At 39.3% G+C, this 22,280-nt stretch overlaps 1 protein-coding gene across 2 annotated transcripts in view; it reads right to left on the minus strand.

The window, feature by feature from the left end:
- Positions 1–21,576, minus strand: part of ANKAR (ankyrin and armadillo repeat containing) — an 82,065-nt gene extending 60,489 nt beyond the window's left edge. Inside the window, exons 1-7 of one of the 2 annotated variants that reach the window (XM_029225682.1) lie at positions 21,079–21,576; positions 19,771–20,406; positions 13,207–13,644; positions 11,501–11,664; positions 10,758–10,861; positions 5,792–5,972; positions 4,435–4,654 (exon numbers count right to left, since the gene is read on the minus strand). In XM_029225682.1, coding sequence (XP_029081515.1) covers positions 4,435–4,654; positions 5,792–5,972; positions 10,758–10,861; positions 11,501–11,664; positions 13,207–13,644; positions 19,771–20,371 — 1,708 coding nt within the window. In that variant the 5' untranslated portion in view covers positions 20,372–20,406; positions 21,079–21,576. Of the gene's footprint in view, positions 1–4,434; positions 4,655–5,791; positions 5,973–10,757; positions 10,862–11,500; positions 11,665–13,206; positions 13,645–19,770; positions 20,506–21,078 lie in introns of those variants that run through there. The other variant, XM_029225681.1, reaches the window with a different exon arrangement.
- Positions 21,577–22,280: the final 704 nt, after the last annotated feature.

A 22,280-nucleotide genomic window follows, 5' to 3' on the forward strand; every position in this document is an offset into this window, starting at 1 on the left:
GAAAGAAAGAAAGAAAGAAAGAAAGAAAGAAAGAAAGAAAGAAAGAAGGAAGGAAGGAAGGAAGGAAGGAAGGAAAGAAAGAAAGAAAGGCAACATACACACCTTGTTCTCTTTATTTGGGCCTTCTTGTAGCTCCTCAAATGTAGGGTGACCGACCGTCCAGGAAAGTACTGGTCTATGCCTGTTGCCCCAGCATAATTATTAATACTGCCCTTCCATTTTCAAACTCCCTGATTTGGATGATGAATTATCCAGTCACCCTGGGCTATTTCTGCTGTCTGAAAGCTTCCTTCTCCCAAACAACACTTCTCTGATTGGGGTCTACCTAAGTCTTATTTATTCATCAGCCAAAATGGTATTTCCTCAGTGAAGCACTGTTTTTCTCCCAACTCAGAAAATTCCAACGGCCTCCTGCCTGCCTTAGTAGTCTAAGCTCTATATCATAGCCTTTGATAATCTATAACATCTGACCCAAATCTATTTATTTAAAATTACTGCTTAGTCTTCCAGTTTCTGCTCTGGCATGTAAAGAGCTTAAAAGTCCCCAATCCATCCTAAAAGCAAGTAAAAACTTGAACAAACTGAAAAATGAACAACTCTTCTCAGATCCATTAGAGAAGTGAGGTCACAGGGCAAAAATGCTGCTCCCAAAACTAGAGAGATAGACAGGCAGATACAGAGAATCACAACTTACTGGAGCAGAAATCCAAGAGCAGAAACCTCTATAGGAACCAGTGGCAGGGTCAGAAAACCTGATGTGTAATTGACAAATTGCTGGTGGCTCAGTGTGGACAAGTCTGATAGTCAGAAACTCCAGGGGGCCCAGTCATAAGAGGCCCCCATGTTCTAGACAGTTTTACCTCCAGGAGCTCGACCAGGTCCTCACAGTTAATATTGAAGAAATACCCCCTTGTGCTTCCAGCAGGGGAAGGGGGAAAGGAACCATTTGGAAATACACCACAGCATTCTAATTTTCTTAACAAGGCCAGTCGGTCCTCAGGAGCCTCATCTGCTGAGGTTTTATCGGAGCCTAACCTGCCTGGGGGAAGGGAAGTACCCAATTACAGTCCCCTTCAGCCATCCTGATCCACCTAAGGGGCAGGCAGGGACTGAGAAGCAAGTTGACGTTCATGGTTCAGGAGCACAAGTTCCCCAAAAGACTGAGACCTAATCATAGGACTACAGAACATTTTGGTTCATTTCAATCAATGAAACACAATTAGCTCAGCAGGAGAAACATCAAAATGAACTGAAGTTTGTTCGTTCGGTTTGGTTTGGTTGTTTGTTTGTTTTAAACAATGCTAACCTCCCCACTGACCCTCTCCTTCTCTTCTCTACCTTCCTTCAAAAAATATTTCAGCACAACCCAGGGGCAGGAATACTATTCTTACACCCGCCCCCCTTACTCCTTTAAAGTGTGTTTAATAGAAATGCAGGATCTCGGCTGTCAGCCAGCCCTCTGAATCAGTCTGCATTTAACAAGATACCTGTGTGATTCCTACATACTTGAAAGTTTATCCAATAATAGTGGGACGAAATGTCTCCCCTTGACATATGCAATGTCTGATGATATTTTGGTTGTCACAGCTGGGGTAGGGGTTGCTACTGGCATTTAGTGGGTAGAGGCCACGGCTGCTACTAAACATTTTACAGCGCATAGGATAGCCCCTACAGCAAAGACTTATCAAGCCCGAACGTCAGTAGTGCTGAGGCTGAGAAACACTGTCCTAGTCATGCTCAAATCAGGGAAGTTCTGGAGGGGTTTATGTAGTCTGAAGAAATTATTCTCGGGTAGAGAAAGAACCTTGGTCTAAAGAACAGATGCTCTAATGGGACCTGAAAGCCATTTTTCTCTTTTCCCTGAATTTTCCCTGAACTTTTATAGTACATCACTGTATTAATAATGCCAGCGATTATGAAATGCTACCCTGCATTCATCCATCATGCGTTCACACAGCAACTATTCCCAACTACCTATTAACGCCAGGCTTTCTCCTGGGCACTAGGATACTATGGCAGAGTAAACCAAATCCTTGCCCTTATGGACCTTATATTCAATGGAGGAAGCCACAATAAACAAATAAGTAATATTATACAAGGTAGCCATAAGTAATATTTAGAAAAGAAAAAGGGGAAAAAACAGAGCAATGATGCAGGAGGCGTACTATTGTTACTCAATTGCAAATTCCTACAGGGTAGGTGGGCCTGTAGGTAAGCTTTCTTTTCCCCCTCCAGGCCCACTCACCTCCCTCTAAGACACTCCCTGCTCTCTGCCTCTGCAGATTTTGCAACCCCTGTCCTTTGGCTTCTTGTCAGTAACTGCCAATGAGGAGCCCTGGCAGGAGACTGGAGGAGGAGGATGATGAGGTCAGGATACTTATCCTCTCTGGTCATCTCACATTAGCTGTTCTTCCACCAATGGAAGGTGGTTGGTTTGCATAACTATTACCCTCCCCTTACAAAATTCAGGTCTTTGTAAATGGTTTCTTGAAAAATAAACCCTCCTTGAATTAGCCTATATAGAGTATGAAGGTATAGCCTTTTAGATATAGATATAGAAGGTGTATCCTTTAAATTTTTTTCTGTTTTCATCATACACAATACTTAGGTCAAGTCTCTCACCTCAGCAAGAATGACTCATTCCTCAGACCTCAGATTGTTAATGTCACTAGATGGCAGCATATCTAAATAATATTAACTGCTCTTTTTTTAGGCATAAAACCCACATTGGGGCCTGATTTTACAAAAATAAGTAGAGATAATTTGCAAATTCCAAGGTTAAAAAAAAGAGAACCATCCCCCAAAACTTAAGAAAAAGATGAATAAATAATCATGGGTAGAAAAAATGTATACTTCAAAATGTATATAAAAATCATTTTGTGTTATTCTCATGTGACAGCATTTTGAAGATTATATACTACAAGAAAAGTTTTAATATATAAACTTTTAAAAATGCACCAAGTATTTTACTTATGTCTTACCATTTCTTTCGTTTTTCATGTCTAGTTTTGATGACTCTGTTTTAAAAGGGAATATACATAGAAGTATGATTATTAGTATGCAAAAGTTTTCCTAAATTAGTCAACATTGACTCATATGAAGCAGAACAAAATGACTATTTTGAGATGCAGGTGACAGGATTACATCCAGCAGGACTGAGTGTAATTTTGGGCCAAGTCATCTGGGTGTGGGCATGCGTCTGTCATTGCATCAAAGCAGACCCAGAAACGCTGCCTCGCTCGTGGCTGGCCAAAACTCACAGGGGGCAGTTTTGTGTTGGTTAAGTAATAACACATAGACATTTTCCGTACTTCAAACTCTACTCAGTTCTTAGCAAATGGAAATCTATGTAGTCACAGGATGAATGAGAAACTTTAATTACCAATGGTTTTTTTACACCAAAAACACTTAAAATAAAACACATCTTTAAATAACAGGCCACCCATTGCATTTTGACTGAATTTTGCTCTATTTTAACTAAGTTCATTGTGTATTGAATATTTTAATTAAGTAACAGAAGCATCTTAATACCAAAACATTTTAATTATACTGATAGAGTATGAAATTTATCAGTAGTCAACAGGATTAAAGCAGCACATTTTGTGTTGGTGTGAAACTTAAACACAGCCTCTTAAGGCAGCAAATTAAAATATAAAATTGCCATTTCTTATTGCCAATGTTATTGCATAAGCTATTCCCAACATTTTATTTCCCTCTTCAGTTGTGGAGGGCTGCCACTTTATTTTCAATTTTATTATTTTTATACTGGTTAAATTTATTCCAATGAACATATAAATATGTATGTATATCTACAATAATAATCAAGAAAATTTGCTTTTTAAAGTTTAAACCAGGTTAGCCTTAAAGGGGTCATTAATCCTAAAATTATGACTATAGAGGATTTTTTGTTATTAAATATAAGTTTATGTAGTATGAAGAAACTATTACCTGGTTAAGAGCCTAGGATAAGAAATGGATGTTCTGCTGGGATGTCTATTTATCTCCCTTTTCTCAGAATTTCTACAGTATATCACTGTATATTAATTATGTCAGTGATTGTCAAAGGCTACCCTGAATTCATCCATCATGCCATTCATTCAACAAATATTTCTCAAGCACCTACCAATGCCAGGTTTTCTTCTGGGCACTAGGATACCATGGCAAACAAACTAAACCAAATCCTTGCCCTTCATGGAGCTTATATTCAAATGAGGGAAACACAATAAACAAATAATATTTACTACATAAGGGAGCAACAAGTGATACTTAGAGAACTAAAAGGAGCCTCTCTGAGATAAGTGAAACAAAAACCTCAGCTCTGCTCTAGGTTCCAATACTAAATTTTAACCTTGTGCTAAAATCAACATGCATTCCTAATGCCGAATAGGGGTAAGTAAAAGAAAAACATTTTAAGATTTAAAAACTTTATGGTACCTTGGCTAAGTATAATAAAGCGTCTCTGGTTAACATTGAAGTTGGCATTGCACAGCTGACATATGATTGGAACTCTGTTGTGTAGAGCAGCTTGATGGAAAATAGCATAACCTGCCTCGTCTGAAACATTGATCGTCGAACTTGAAGTTTTACGGCTAAATGTATGGAAAACAGCAGATAATCCTCTTTCAGCAGCAGACTTCATACCAAATGGGATACTCTAAAATTATTAGGAAGGCCAGAATTAGTTTTTTCAAAATACACCTGAAGTTTAGTTAAAGGAAGAAAAGTACAATGAACTATATTATTATAATCACGATTGGTGTGCAATTACAGTAGAATTTTCACAAGATCTGTGGGCAAGGAAGTTGTTAGAGCTATAAAGAAACACTGAGAACTTTAAAAAATATTTTGGGGAAGTTTTTTTTTCTCCTGTCCTTTTTTTAAGGGAGAAGTTGTAAATCTTTCTTCTCTGGAGACAATTAAAACAAGGAAACAAATATCTTTCTGAAATATTTAAAAAGCAAATGGACATCGAATTCCTTCTCTGATTTAAGAACAATCTTACTTAGAAGTCTAGAGACTTGAAATATATAGCTATAGGAATACAGTTTGTCTTCTTTGCTCTATGTCTCAAAGTGGAAAGGTGAAAATGTTACACTCTTCTTTTAGATGTTCTGACTACTCAATTTTTTTTAACATCTTTATTGGCATATAATTGCTTTGCAATAATATTTTTAAATTAAACTAATAGTTTATCAAAGCTTAAAATTTGTGAACATTAAAACAAATAAATGGTAAGTAAATGCCAATGTATCCTTTGAAACTGGTGAGCTCACCACTTAATTTATCAGTTCCAAAAGCTGTCAGTCAAGGCATATTGAAGCAGATACAGAGGTTTGATTCAGGATGCCAGGTTTGCTCCTTAGATTTAGTCCCCACGACTGAAGCCTGCCTTTGCAATTTACTAGCTGTGTGATTTGGGAAAGAGCCTTAACTCGCTGCATGTCAAATTTCTCATTTGTAAAATAGGATTGATAACAATAGTATCAGTGTCTTGAAAGAATTTGTTCAAAGAATTTATAGTATTTGTATGCCTGGCATACAAAATAAGCACTCAATAGATATTCAGCTGTTATTAATATTAATCACAATTCCATTCATAAACAGGTTGTTTTGTAACCTGGCCAGAAGTTTGTAATCCAGAATTGTAGAGCTTTTCAGCTGCTAAAATGTGGAATCTTAATTGCATATTGAAGGCTTTATTTAACTTATTATTTATCCCTATGATAAAAATTTGAGACATATACTTATTTATAATTTCTTACACTAAATTTTGTGGTAATCATTGAAATACCTTGCATTTCATAGCTTTTTTGAAACCAAATTTTTTCTTAAATTGTTCATGTAATTGAGCATCTGTCAGTGGAAGTCTTTTCAGTCTCAGATTGTTCACTATTTCATTTATGGCTCCCCACCACTGTGTCTTATATAGTTGCTGATAGAAAATTTCAAGTTCAAAACTGATCACATAGTAGCTATTAAAAAAAATGAAAACAATTTAAGTCTTTCTGACTTGGAAGTTATTTGTTACATTTTTTCTATGCCGGCAAAACTTTTTCTATAACAATTACGATTTTCTATAACAAATACAAAATATAGTTTAAAATGTACTTGATTGTATTTTAATGACATGGTTATCAACTGTTATTAATCAGGTCTTTTATAACAAGTATCTTCTCCATACTGACCTTTTTAATTGACTCTGTCTTTCCTATACCACTGACTAGGGGCACTGCCTAAAAGTCACCGAAAGTCCTAACTCTGGTTGAAAGATTCCTAGGTTTACCTTCTAACCATCTGCTTAATCTCCTCTTACAAATTTACTTTTTAATTCCTTTAATCTAGTTATGTCTACATTTGCTTTCTCAAGAGTGGACCGTGAGTCTGATTTGGAATGATGCTTTGGGTAATGGCTGCTTGACTTTTACTCACTGCACAGTGGGCTAGAGAAACCCCAACCCACCAGGTCCTTGAATCATGGGTAGGCAATAGGCCCAGTCCCCTCTCACTCTGGGATGAAAAAATGACAACATCTTGAGTGGCTCTGTTCCCTGGGGTTGCTTATCATCACAGGTAAAAAGAAAATGGTGGCCTTCCTCCACTTCTGCCACGAGTTACCTTTCCCCATTGCCAGATTTCAGTGGTGAGTGTCTCAGCTGCTGTCCCCACCTCTGCCAGTGGGAAGCCTCTTAATGTTACCTGGGTTTCTCCTCTAAAGGCAACTACTGATTGCTGTAAAAACAGTATTCTTGACAGTGGTGATCCTCTCCCATGGCTCTTCACTTTGCTGCTCAGGGACTATTAGTTCTCCTAAGGATGCTGAGAAGTTTTTTCCATTATGCTAATTTCCAGTAAAGTGAGTCGGTGACTCTCTATGCTAAGGAAACTCCTTGCCCATAGGCTAAGGTGGAATCACGGGGCCCCATGGATCAGTTAAAGGAAGATCTTAGGAAAACACTCTATTATGAACCGATCAGGGGCTAATACCTTCTCTTTTTTGACCTTTACTTCAATCCCAGTTTTCTGAATATAATAGACCTCTGCATAGACGGAGACATATTTGAGGACCTGTTAGCATTTATTTGAGGCTGTCATTCTTCATACCCACCATCTTCTTCCCCCAAAGGAAACCAGACTACGAGAATATAAACTAAAGGCTTCTTTATCCACACCTCTCAGGTATAGTGCCAGGCCAGGTGGTGGACTTGTCACTTTGTCCACCTTCATCAATGGGAACTTGCCTAACTTACTAGACTCCAGCCTCCGAAATTGAGGAGCAGGAATTCTGAATCCCACCCAGATTTGAAGGCTTTCGGATCATAGTGGTGATAGGCTAATGGGCCTTAAGGAGCTATATGGATCAGACCTGGATACTTGATTTGCACTGGATGACTAAACTAAATTTCTGGAAGAAAACGGCTCACCTTTCCTTGGTATTATACACACTGATAAGAGTGGACACCATATACAGATACCCCAAGTCCCGTAAGACTGTGTCCATAGATCTAGGCATGAGGGATTACACTAAGGATATCCTTTGGTCTTTGGCTGGCCCAGCTCTACATCATCTTGCTCCAAGAGAATCCCAGTGTCAGAAACCTCTGTCTTTTCATGTACTTCTCTAGGGAGCTGGCTCTGGCTGTGGGAAATTGCTATGGAATCAGAAGCTGCTGACTACATTTGGAGCCCCGGTACTCAGTGATGTACTCCCAGATAACTGCCCAAGCGATGAAACAAACTTATGAATTTAACAAATACCAAGGGAGGGTAGGCTGATTTCTTTTAGAAAGTTGGTCTAATCATCCAATACCAATCAAACATCCAAAACCAGCAGGGAGCTGTCCTACCCTAGAAACTGGAGAAGCAACCGGTGGTGAAGATCACCGTACCCTGAAAAAGTCTCTGACCTCAGAATTTTGTGACCCCTCCCACCCCGGCAAAGTTGGATACACAACCTGTGCATTAGGCCAACAATGGCCCACACAGAGATGATTACTGGAAGCACAGAAAGCCCAGATGGCCAGCACTGTGAGTGAGCCCTCATCCAAGTACTGCATAGTGACACACCACTGTTCTTACTCAAGACTTTAAGTGTAGGCATCAGCAGGGGCTTTAGAAGAGCCTCACTTTTAAACAACTCCCTCCACAGTCTTCTGCCTGGGCATCTGCACTCAGCTTAGGGACTGCAGTAGGACCCTCTAACATCACACTTCCCTGACACGCCACTGTCACGTCAAGTTGTTTTCTGACCTGCCTCCCAACATCCACAACAGCAACATGATGCTGGTATGCTCTCCCCCAAGTAGGACATTTTAGTATCAGTATCAACTCATCTATTTGCTCCAATCATTGTCATCTTAATAATTCATGAGTTCTTCTACTTTCATGGGCTGCCAAATCCTGGGTATCTGACTGTGGCTCCTATTTTTTGATGTTGGTATGGTGGAAGAATACAACCTGAGCCAAAAATGAATCTAGGACTTAGATGTTTCCAAGCAGGGCAGGAAGGCCAGTGGGAATGATCCTATTTTCATTAGGGACCGGGAGTCTCCTAGGAAGTAAATCATTCTGAGGAAAGAGAACATCACGATACATGAGCTCAGCCCAATAACAGTGCCCCTAAAAGCAAAGAAGAGGGGAGATTTTGAGATGGTATGTTTTCCATCATTCAGATTATTCTCTGGTCCAGGACCAACACAGAAAGAAGATCCCTACATAGAAAGAAACAACTGTAAGCAAAATGACTGAAAGAGCTGTTTTTGCACCAAATTGTTAGGGGCTCAAGACAGCACTTGTTTGAAACCAATAAAATTGGGAAAGAAATTATCTTTATGTCATTGAATTGGCTTCAACACATCTCACATTTGATGCGTGCTATCTACCAGACATCAGGAGGAGTCAGCCCAGGGGTGATGCCAGCTCTGTAACCAGGAGCAGCAGTGTCAGAGACAACAGTGACATCAGTATCGAGTTGCCTTCTTGGGGCTGTTGGGCTCTGGAGTTCCAGCAGTGGATCATTACAGGGAGCCCAGGCAGGAAAGGAGGAGACCGAAAAAACGTCATAGTAGCTGAGAGTGCTGACCCATGGAAATACAAGATTTCTAGAAATAATTCTGTGGGGGTAGATTTTATAGGGAACTGAAGGTTCACTGGTAATTGGCTCAGGAGCCAGGAAAATACTAGTCCTCCTCTTGTGGTTTTCACTTTTACTCCATGCTGGCTGGGTCTGGGAAACAAGCTTATGCTAGTTTTGAAAGTCTGAAAATTCAAATCCGTCTACAATTTGCCAACACTGATAACCAAATGCTGTGCATTCGTCAGAAACTAGAGAAACAATTCCACTATGAGATCCCACTGCAGCGATATGACTGGATCCCTTAGGGTGCAATGGCAGGGTGCTTACACCAACCATACTCCTTCACCCACAACAACCTCTCATCAAGCACAGCCTTCATTCCAGCTCTTTCCCTGCATTTCCAGGATCATTCATGTCCCACTAGACACTAGAACCTGGGAGAATAAACCTTTGTTTAGAAGAGCCTCCAGCTTGACAAGAATCGTACATGGAGTATGTCTACAGGTGCTAGGTCCCTCAGAGATTCCTCCTCCAGGGAGATGCACACCAACAGTCCATTCCAGAGGAGTGAGATCTACTTCTTAGTTCCCTTCAAAATCATGGAGGCTGTTAGCCACATGGTCTTTGACTTTAGCTCTAGTACCTTGTGTGCATCCAGGCAGTATTCCGTGGAAAGATCCACCTTTCATCTTTTATCTGCTTCTCCCTCTGCCTTATTCCTCTTATTTTCCTCACTGCCATGCATCTTGAAAGAAATTTATAATCTTTGTCTTTACTTCTTCACATCCCATGAACTCTCCCCGACTTTATCCTTCAACTTATTACACATAGCCTTCTATAACCACATCTTCTCTTATCAAGTCATTGTCAAATTTAGAGGGCTTTCTTCAGTCTTAAATCAACTTGGCCTTTTTCTCTCTTGAGTTTGACGTTGTTAACTATTACCATATTTTAAAACTTCTCCCCATTTGGCTTCCATGCTGTCATACTTTCTCGTTTCTCCTCTACCTCTATCATTCCTTCTCAGTCTCTTTTGCTCTCTCCTCTGCTACTCCCCACCCCCCTCAAAGGTTTCTATTCTCCAGAGTTCCTGACATGGCCCTAGCCTCTCAACTACTTCCACGACTTTAAGAAAAACAAAACAAACTCCAATATGCTTTAAAATCTTGTCTCTACCTCCAACTCAAATGTTTCCTCTGCATTCTATTTCCCTTATTTACAAATTTCAGTTTCCAAGCTGTGAAAACCCAAGAACATACATAAAAGAGCCTAAAAATACTGAGAGAAACATGGTGCTCTAAGAGATGACAGGCTTAACAAGACCCAGCGGAGGAAGAGGATTTAAAATCATATTCCTTATGGAAACAAAGGGGTGTATGCTGAGTCCATTGCTTTTCAGTGGGCCCATAGGATTTGAGCCCCACCTCCATCCCCATTTAACCACTGTGTTCGTTGTAAGAACAAATTACAATGTCTAAGGATTATTACACAGAACGTATCAAGGTGTATGAAGTAATAAATATAACATTTAATACTTTGTAGAGTCCGTAGTCATTCACAGGGGTTATTATTGTTCTAGGACCTCCATCCTGAGGTTTCAAGTTAGCCTTTGCATTTTGACACTTTCCGGTTTTCTGCTTTCAACAAGTTGTGTTACTGTGAATAATTACTAAAAGTTCCTTACCTTTTTCCATTTAATTTCATGATTGGTATTGAGTAATATTCTTTGTAGCCTGAATCTTCTGCAAACGTATTAGCAGCACAATCCCGTATTTTTTCTAAATTGTTCTAAAATACAAGTTATGTTACTAAAAAAAAAATCTTTAAACAAATCTAAACAATTGTTAACTTATTTTAGATGAAATTTTATACCTGTAAAGGACAAATTTTCAATAAAAAATCCCAAGTGACCCTGGTAATAACTGAATATATCCAATCCCTAATTTGGATTAGAGAGGAAAATTTTTTAAAAAGAATATAATATGGAGAAAGTAGAAAAACAATGACAATTGAAATGTATTATGTTTTCCAGATGAATTTTGTTCTCAAACTCTAGAGGATCTCTGTTCTAATACTAATCTTTGAGAAAAATGGAAGAATATGTAGTTAGTGTTCAGGGATTTCTACTGTATTCTTCGGTTAACTATTCTAGGGCAAATGTGGTCCATTAGAAGTCTGTAAATTCTGCAAGGATAGTTGTGCCTAGCTTATTTATCATTTTATCTCTGACATCTAACACAAGACCTTAGATATACTTGCACTTAATTCATATATGTTATGTAATGTTTGAAGAAATTAGTGAGTTGTGAAGATAATCATTTGGAGAGCTGCCTAGTGCCTGTACCAACAGAGAATCTTTCTGGTTGGAGAATAGGATAAAAGAGCTGTGAAATGACAAACCATTTCAGGAACAATAATAATTTAAACCTTAAAATCTTCCAAAGCATTCTCAATTGAAGGAGTGCTGATATCAAATTCAATTCCTCCATGAACGTGAAAATACTCATCCTCTTTGTAGTGAAAATTCTGGCATTTAAAATCTCGTCCATAAATAAATGGAGGCAATTCTCGCTCTGTCTTGACCTTGTCATCTCCAAAAATGAAAACAAATTTTTGTTTAAAAATTGAATAACAGCATATAGGCAATCATATTTTTGAGGTCTAAATTCTCTTTCTCATAAAGTGAAAAAATTCTATGTGAAATGCAAATCTTGGCAATTACATTCTATTTATTCATGATCTTAATGTATATTTTAAATATTAAAATATATTTATATCATACATTTTGGTCTTTTTTTGTAGTTTCATTGTATAGACGTTTCAAAAGAATAATCAAAACATTATTTTACTTATTGATTACTATATGTGAGCTCAAGACTAATATTTTACCCCCAATTATCAGAAAAGATTTGAAACTCTGTGCCGTGGAGAATCTTTAGTTAAATAAATAAAAGTTACCTGAGCTAGTTAAGGAAAAGAGAGATACTATAAAGAAAAAGGTGGGTATCTCTCACATGACAAAAATAATCAGCCCATTTTTCTGGAAAGTAATGAAGCTACACATATATAATTTACTTTGAAAAATCATTTTCTAAAATCCTGGCAAGGATTAGGTTTATTCAATATTTTGACTTGTTAGCAGAATATAGTTTCATCAATATAAGGTATATAATGTATTTTGAGAAATGCAAAAGGTCTAGAAAAGTACAAAGAAAAATATAACACCTTAATTTCACCACCTGGAAATTAATTATTAATATTTAGTCATATTTGTTTCCAATAATTTAAATAATAAGACATTACAGATATAGCTAACATCCTCTTTAAGCATATCAGTTCCATACACATGACATTCTCCCCACCCCCATCCTGGACAAGCTGTCATGAGTCCATTTTTAAATAGTTTACAGATATGGATTATAATCTTCACTATCATAATTCTCATGATACAAATTTTCATTAAGTGACTTGTAAAATTTCTACTGAAAATTTGCCATCTGAATAGAAAGCCCACTATAATAAGCCTACAAGTTTAAGCACCAGTGAAAATACACAAATTGTGTGCTAATCTGGGTGGGAAGAATAGTCTGCTCTGCATTCCTGTCAAATTCCATGTAAACATGGTCCTATTTTAGCTCTCTATTCTCCTACATTTGTCTATTTCTTTGTTATAATACCAATATATTACTAAAGTTTTTATATGTTTTCATCTTTTTTTCAGAAATGTAAGAGCATTCATGATCTTTTACTGCTCCATATTAATCTCAGAATCAATTTGTAAACTTTCATGAAAAACACAATAGGGATGTTGAGTAGAAGTGCACTGAACTTATAATTTGAATGAGATATAATATAGTGTTGTCCCATTGTGAACATAGCATATTTCCCTATTTTCTCAGAACTCATTTTACGTCTTTCAACAGTCCTTATAATTGATATAAATATATACCATGTACTGTGTGAATATACCAAGTATTTTTAATTACTTTGGAGACATTGCATTTTGCTTTTTATTATTAACAGGCTACAGCTTGGTTACATGCTTGGACCCACATACTAGAAACAAAATTGAATTTACATATAAGTTCAGTATATAGCTATATTTTATATATAATTTTTGGTGATACTCTTACCTGAAAAAGGCTGAAGCAGACTACTTAAATATGGAACTTTCATCTTCTTTTTTAAACTCAGTAGAAATGGAGTCAGAAAACATATTAATTTTAGGTATCCTATCCCTTTCCTGATTTCTTTTTTCTTCTCAAAGTGTTTTTGAATAATCTTTTTTTGAAGATATAACCTTTGCTGTAATCTCTGGTAGGTACAAATGTCAAGATAATCCTGATTATATCTTACAGCATTAGTAAGCCAATAGGCTGTTTCAAATATAAAAACATTTTCACACTGTTGAACTTGTGTGGTACTGAATGTCAACTTTAGTAGAATATTTTCAGCATATTTCATAAATACAGCTTTTTCTTCAGGGCTATTGGGATTATATGTTGGATCTTCATTCATGTCTTCATCATAGATGCCATCAAAGTCTGGATCCTTTGTAATATCTATCAAACCTTCACAGTAAAAAAGAAAGATTTTAGATTGTGAAAATTTCTTACTTGGTCTCTGGATAAACAGAGTAGATTGAAAACAGGGTTTCATCTTGAAATTCTACCGAAATGACAGCAAAGGGATAATGAAATGCCGGTAAAATTGTCAAAGAATAAAAGCAGATAGATATGTGGTAACTAAGCGGAGTAAAGAAAGATGGAAGCTTGTGGAATTAAAAAGAATTGATTTTCATTCTCCTTGGAGAAATACAACACCATGAAAACATAATAACATAAGTCCCATCTTTAATCAAAGAAAATATGGAAGAACAACAAGAAATGTGATCTTCCTTTAAGCAGAGAACCAGCTTCTTACTTGGGCATAAAGTATATTTGCTTTTTCAGGTCCTATATTACATATTTCTTCTTTTTGATGATAACAGAAGCTAAACATATACAATAAATAACTTTCCTACCAACTAATCATGATGAAACAAGAATTGAAACTTGATTTTACTCTATATTATGAATGACAATTTTTATATTACATTTTCTTCCCATTTATGATGAAATTAAATTGTTTCTTGTTGTCAAATTGTCTTTTTTAAGATATTTACAACCTTAATCAAACCTTGAGAAAACAGCTTAGAACCGTAAAATAAGACTTCGTAGAAAATGTGGAGTTTGTAACATACGTGCCTTGAAGTGTAAATAATTCATCAATGTGCCTCCTCCCCTTTCTTTTTCCTTTTTTTCTTCCTCAAATCTACATATTAAAAAAGCCAGAATACTCTTGGATTTTTAAGATGGCCACTATGATTCATCTCCCTTTTGCAAAAGAGTTAGTAAGATAAATTATTGAGATTAAAAAGAAATTAAGCATTTCTGACAGTTAAAATAGATCTAAACACAAGCTAGAGCACTGTTGATTCCTCTAAAACTTTGTGGCTTGAGTGGATGGGAGCCAAAATGCAGCAAGTCAATTCTCACCCCAGAAGGGCAGAAAGGCTGAAAAACTAGAAGGGAATGGGGAGCTCCACAGACCATTCCCCTCCTCTGGCTCCAGACTCATTGCCCCCTCCAAGCAGGATATAGGAGGAAACAGACCAATCAAAGAGAAGAGACCTACAAATACGGCATTTGGGGAAAGTCTCCCCAGTGAAACAGCAAGGTTTCCTCCTAATCACTCTACAGTGTGGTGTACTAGTCAAGCAAGCGGGCTCCTGCCTCACCCCTCAACCAGGATGGAACAAACAGCAAGGATCACCAGACTGGTGAGGAAGGCCTGTCAGGTGAAAGACCGAGACTGGCAGGGGGAGGGAGGCGGAGTAGGGGCAGAGGAAGGATGGAGAATGGGAGAATGGATTTTGAAGAGCAGTAAAGTGCCTAGAGAAAATAATCGACCAGCTCAGATGGGAGTACGAGGGTGAAAGTGTGGAGAGAGACATCTCTAAGGAGAAAAGGAACTGCTGCACCACCTGATATTTCACTTCACTGAGAGGAGCTCGATATTTCTGTTCAGAAGTTTGGGGCTGAATTGACATGTACAATGGAAAACTAAGCGAATTTCTTAAAGAATGCACAATTGTTCATGTCACAAAAAATTAGAAGTTATTAATGAAAGGAAATGTGATCATAGCATGTTATGCAAATCAGCTGGGAAGATATGTACAAAGTCATTATGAAGTAAAAAAACGAGAGAGGACTTAACTAAAAATTGGATATAACTACATTTGGAAGGCGGGGGGGGGGGGCGAAGGGGAGAAATACAAGATTCCGTCGTTTTAACCTCTATGCTAATTTCTTTTAATATTCTCTCCTGCCCTGGTTTTGCTCCTAACTCCAGATTCTTTCTCCATGCCTAATACATATCTTTACTTGAATGTCCTAGAGGCACTCCCGAACAAATTCCACCTTTCCTCTCCCCCAAATCTGCTTTTCTTTCATTCCCTATCACAGTTAAAAGCACTATTTATCTATCAGTCCCTCAAACTAAAAACCCGAGAGTTTCCTTCAATTCCTTTTCTCTTACACTCTATCTGTTAACCATTTAATTTCTACATGTATTGAAATTTACTACGTGCCAAGCACTGTAGATGTGATGAGAATTTAAAGACAAAAAAGGCATACTTTTCTGTGCTCTCAAGCTCTCAAGCACAGAAAATCTATTAAGGAAGACAGAGATGAAACCAATAATTTCAATATAAAATGGTACAATGTGTACAGAATAGAGGAGGCTGTGTCTGAATCAGGTCTCGAAAAATGAGTAGCAATAACCTGGGGAAGAATGCAGAAGAGTGGGGTGAGAGAGAAGGGCATTCCAGATAAAGGACAAGGAATGAGCAGAGGCATAAAAAAATAACCATTTCAGTTTACCAGCTTTTGGTTTTAAATAAGGTCATCAGGTCAAGGGACCTGCCCTAATGAGTACCCCTTCTCAGCAAACTGGATAATATGACTAGATTTTTGGAGTGCTCTACTCTCCACTGCTGTTGCTACCATTTTTTAAAGGTGGTGTTTGCTGGTGGTTTCACACAGTGCAAAAGGTATTAAAGAAGTGAAGTTTAACTTGGCCTCAGTGATTCCCAGCAGTCTTCCCTCCCAAAAAATTAGTTGGCCTCCCGCAGAGTTCCTCGGAAATTCACTGTAGCACAGTGTTTAAGGCAATCACATGGTCAGTTGCAAGGTTTGAACCCAGTCTCGAAGTCAAGAGAGGGGGTGCTGTTTCCCCAAACGTGAAAGATGAAATAGCAAGTCTCGCCACTGTCTTGCCACCATACAGCGGCAACTACAAGGACTAAGCTGAGAGCACAGGGTTAGAGCCAAATTTCCATAAGTCATACTCTATATCAGACACCTTTTGTTCCCTACCTCACTTCCTCCCAGACAGTATTTTTCACTCTAGCTGTCATGGCATGGACCAGCTCCACACAGATGTAACCTGACTGCACCACGTGGCCCTTACTTTTGCCCTGGGGTTTCTCTGCCACTGCTGTGTTGGACTCCTGACGGAACCCATTCTACCATTCTGATGGACGAACAAATCTGCATGAGGGAGTTAACTCTCATGGAACCTTTGACTAATTGGAGAGAAGTCAGGGAAAACATGCTCTCCTCTTCCATCCCTCGGGCTGACAATCCTGAAGCGTATTCTATGTGACTCCCCAGAGAGTCCCAGCAAAACTGTCCCTAATTATTCACGTGATGAAAGCTCAACAGCCTTATCCTTGGATTGATGACTCCTCCTTTTCTATTCACTTTTCCTGTCCCTCACTCCTGTTCCTTGGAGTCATTTCACATAAACTACTCTGACTTAAGCCCTCATTTCAGGCCCTAATTTGGGGGGTAACCTAGGCTAATACACTTTGCACTTGTATGCTGGTGTCTGACCCTGTATATCCTTAAGCATGCAGCATAAAAGCCCCACCTTCTAAGAGTCCAGGTCCCTTCCCCGGAATCTGATGCTTGGCCCTGCAGGATTTCATAGTGATGCTCCAGATGTGGTGCATGATGGGGAACCTGTACCTATTCCTGCTGCTGCCTCTGGGAGTTTCCCCCTGAAAACTCTGCTCCAGGACACCTCGAGTGTGTGCTGCTTGGTCATTTACAATTGTTTGCACTATACCTTTGTTACAGTGCCTGAAGCATATTGATGCTGCTGGTTCTTCAGCAGACTCCTGAAGTGTGGTGGAGGGAGAAAAAAATCTCTATCCCCATATGATGCTCTTCTTTGATTGTCCGGCAACCAATATTACAAAGCGCTTTAGTGTAACATACACAGCACTTTCCCCAAGGCACGTGGTGGTAGAGTGACTGGCTCTGAAAGGTTTCCAGCCTCACTCACATTCAGCGAAAAAGGGATTATAGACAGAGAGAGCAGCCAGAAGGCAGTTGCAGTATGTAAAGCTAGAGAAAACAGTGTTCTGTATCAGGGTGTTGTAGCTGAGATAAAGCAAAGTGGATGATTTTGAGATATTTTAGTGGTAGAATCATAATAGTCAAGAGATGAATTCCCATCCAGAAAAGGAGAATTAAGTCGAAATGTCTGGGACCGATATTTAGTTACGTATCAATATGGCCACATTGTTAAAATATTGAAATCTTCCATATTGTGTGGTAAATTAAATTGCTATAGCCCTGAGCTCTCTGAATGCCTCCCTTCCCTGGGATAGCCTAGAAAGCTCCATGATCCAGCAAAGGGTACATATGCCAAGCAGGAGGTCTCTGAGATCCTGTTCCAGCATTATTGCTAATGTCTGTTCTGATTGGTCAGTGCTCATGCTGTGCTGGTGGTTAATTATTTTGAATGTCACCCCTGAAAACGTACACCATGGAAGACAGATAACTTTAGTCTCTGGGTGCTCCCCAACTCCACCTACAGCTTGATTCGAATGTTTCTATGTGTCTCTGATCTCCTCAACCAGGAGCACCACTGTGAGGCACCACTCATAGAGGGTGGCCTCAGATATGATAGACAGCTAGATTCAATAGACCAGATGTTGGGCCACGAAGTTGCTTGATATAACTGATTTTTATCATCAACTAAGTAGGAGCCCTTTGTCCATATACACCAAACAGGACACGTGCTCCCTCCTGCCCTGGCCATCTCTCTTCTTAGTATTGATACTCTCACTGGATGACCCAAAGGCTCTAGTGACTTTAACATATGAATGACTGAATCCTCAATGTGCACCTCTAACCCGGATTACTCTCCGGAATTTGACTTGTATAATGGAGTTTCCACCTAGATATCTGGATCTAAAAAGGGCTCTTTGTTTCTTTACCAGTCAATCTGTCAGCTCTGGCTTTTGCTTTGTTTGACACATGCCAGATTGGAATGATGGTTCATTAGTTCCACCTCCTTTCTGATGAGAGTCTCAAAGTAATCTTTGTAAAAAGGGAAGAAAAGCAAACACAACTTTTGTCAGGACTGTCAAAGCTCTAACGTTAAAACCCACCATCCAATCGTGCTGATCCTTAACCTCCATGGAGCTCAGATCTTCACAAAGCTCCTGGCATCATCTCAATAAGAAGGGCAAACGGTGTAGCTTAGTTTATAGACACATCTTGGCCAATGCAAGTAGGCAGAAACATTATCTGGCTTGTGCCATATTCCCTACTGTCTTCCAGTGAGTGGTGAATATAGATTACTAGACAACTTCCAGGATAGAAGAGTCATCAACTACCCTATCATCTTTGACATCAAAATGACACCTTAATTTAGATACATTTTATTTATGTGAGCTCAACTAGCCTTGGAGGTCCTAAACTACCAGAAATGATAGCACTTCTGGTTGAACGCTAACAAATGTTTTTAAGACTTTGACCATGCCATATTCTCTTCAACAATGTATCTGCATGTGCCAAAGTATCAGTACCCTTTAAGGGGAACTACCAGACCGGTCAAGGGAATGCAGAAATTAATGGAACTTACTAGACATTACTGGCAGCATTTTGCATTACTTCACCGTAATCACCCTAAGGACCTGAACAACAAGAAGAAATTTTTCAGTTCCAGCTACAGCTATAATCTTTCAGAAGCCAGTGATCCTCCAATCGTAGGTACTCTGCACCTATCCAGTGACATTTGTTGATTCCACCAACATCATAGACTAATTCTCACCCAGAGGGGTAGAATTTCTGCCTATACTCAATACTCTTGGAGTCTGCTCTCAACAGAAGTTGATTACCTTGCATAGAAATGAGAGCTATTAGCTATCTAAACTGTCTTTGAGACACAGAGATACCATCTCCAAGAGATGGTACTGCTTGCTGGTACACACAAAAGCTACAGAGCCTGAAACACATCTGGAAACCCAACCCATAGCAGGTGAGTCAGGCTGCCTTAGTGTCATCAAGCAAATCTTACTCCCAAGCATTTGAACTTCACAGAAGTCTAGCCACAGATAACAGTAAATAGCAAATGAACACTTCTAACCAAGGTCCTAACCTAACAAGTCCTAACCAAGCTTCAGAAGGTGACATTGAAAAAAATTAATTATTAATTATTGAAAAGATAGATTCTTTGTAATTCAGAAAAACCTCTTTCAAGAAACATGGCTAAATACATAAAGCTGAGTCACAGATAAATTACTTTTAAATTTTAAAAAAAGGCTTCTAATAAAAATAAAACAAATTAAATTCTCTTACCTGCTGAACTAAACTCTGCAAAAATATCTCTATTTGTTTGAGGCTTCCCATCTGGATCAATGTCCATGATGGTACGCCACAATTCAGAGAATCTAGCTCGTTTTTCTTTGGGCATATATATTCCATGCCATAGTGCTTTCAACATGTAGTCAATATTGATCAGAATTTGCCCAATTCTGGTATCATAATAAGCTGGAGGTAATTGACAAGAAGAACTCTGATCATAATTAGCTTCTAAACTGATTGAAGGAATTTGATTTAAGCAATAAATTCCAACAGCCAATTCCCTTATGATTTGATGGACTTCTCTATAGTCTAAGAGGGCAGTAGGGTCTACAGGAGTCAGTAGGATTGCAGTGGAGAAGGCTACATTATTTATTTGACTCATAATTCCACACGGGATGTCTAGTTGAGAGTGGACATCTTCTTTGGCAGACAACCAGCTAACTAGTGCAGTAGTCAGCAACTCTTGTACTTCACTCCGATCATATTTTTCAAAAAAAGCAGAAGCATTTCTCTGAACTGCTAAATTCTCCAGGTAAGTTTCTTCATCTTGAATTTGATCAAATCTAGGTGCTCCTTTTTTGGGCAATCTTAACATTTCTAATTAATTCTAGTGTGTCCTTTTTGAAGTTTCTGCAATGAATAAAAAGGAAAAGCAATAAAATTTACCATAGTAATGAAGCTGAATTTCTCAAGAAATAAATCTGTACCTTTCATCTTTATCACGTTAATTGTTTCATGGTCAACCACTATATTTTTTCAATTAAAAATTCTTTTTCAATTAAAAATTTAAAAAAATGTTTTTCAATTAAAAAACTTTTTTTAAATGACATACACTATATTTGTTTCAGGGGTACAACATAATAATTATATGTATATATTTTGAAACGATCACCATAATAACTGTAGTTAACATCATCACCATACATAGTTAAAGAATTTTTTTTCTTGTGATGAGAACTTTCAAGATTTTATTATCAACTATAGTTGCCATGCTATACATCACATCCCCAAGACTTACTTATTTTATAACTGAAGTTTGTACCTTTTGACCCCCTTCACCCATTTTGCCCACCTCACCCCCTGCCTCTGGCAGTCACCAATCTGTTCTTTTATCTATGCTTGGGCTTTTCCTTTTTTTTGTGTGGTTTTCCATAACCACTATTTATTGAGCATCTACTATTTGCCCAGCTCTTTATATACAATATTTATTTCATTTAATTGGCCCCTCTGTATAGTGGTTCTCAAAATCTAGCCTGTGTTGAAATCACCTGCGGCTTGTTACAACAGATTGCTGGATCCTACCCTAGAGTTTCCGATCCAGTTGGTTGGAGTGGAGCCAGAGAATTTCCGTTTCTGAAAAAGTTAGATGCTGCTCGGCGAGATAGGCGCTGGGAGCCCCACTTTATAGACGCAGAAACGAGACTAGGAAGGTTACAGGATAGGCCTGAGGTTTCACACCTTCAGAATCAGAACCATCCCAGGTCTGTCCATCCTCAAGTTCAAGACCTATGCCCACTGGACACGGGAAAAGGGAAGGGACAAGGAAAGGGAAGAAACCAACTCTTGAGATTATGGTTTGCTTGTCCAGGTGAGGGGAGCTGCGTCCACACCGGTCCTTGGAGTATTCCGGGGGCCGAGGACAGTGGTTGTTTTGAATGACCGGTCTCTCGTTGGGCCCGAAGCCAACGTCAGGAGCCCCGCGTGGGCGAGGGCGAGGGTAGCCGCTGCAGGGAGGGCTGGGAGGGGCTCTCCTAAGCCGAGGGCCTGGGGAGACCTGCTAGCCCCACGCAGCCTCCAGGCTCTGCTGGGAGCCCGGGCCTTTGCTGAAGTCCCGCCGCCCCGGCGCGGGCCGAAGCCGTTGGTACCCGGGGCCTGGGACGGCAGGGTCGCGCCGCGAGGGGGCGCACCTCTGCTTCCGAGGGCGGGGCCTCCCGCCGGTGCCAGGGAGGCTCGAGGCTTAGATTCCTCCAAGGCGGATGCCCCACTCCACCCCCACCCCTCCCCTTTAGAACTCAGTCCGGACTGCGGCTCTGCGAACCGTGCATCTCTGTCATTTCCTACTTTCACTATTTGTCTACGAGAAAGCACAGAAACAGAGCGGCGGAGGAGAGGGCCCCAGGCTCTGAGGTAGTCCTGTGTTAGAATCCCACCTCCATCATCATTCTGTTACTCAACAAACATTTATGGAACGCTTGTTATAAGCCAGGCGCTGGGGGACCCTGGAAAAGGGCAGCTGTAAAACCCCAAGGAGCTTACAGTTACGCAGGTAATCATACAGCTGCATTTAAACAGTACCATAATGTAAGATGTAATGACAGCACATGAAGGAAAGCTAACCTTCAAGGGAAAGGCTGCCCTGAGGAAGTGATCTTTTAAGCTGAGCCTGATGGATGAGAAAGAGCTATCCAAGCAGAGTTGGAGAAGGAGCTTTCCAGGCATAGGGAACAACAGGTGATGAAGAACTGAGCTGAGGAGAAAGTTGAAATTTTTGAGAAACTGAACAA

The sequence above is a fragment of the Monodon monoceros genome, unplaced genomic scaffold (assembly GCF_005190385.1).
Source record: "Monodon monoceros isolate NGI ecotype Baffin Bay Population unplaced genomic scaffold, NGI_Narwhal_1 Super_Scaffold_16, whole genome shotgun sequence".
Classification (NCBI taxonomy): Eukaryota; Metazoa; Chordata; class Mammalia; order Artiodactyla; family Monodontidae; genus Monodon; species Monodon monoceros.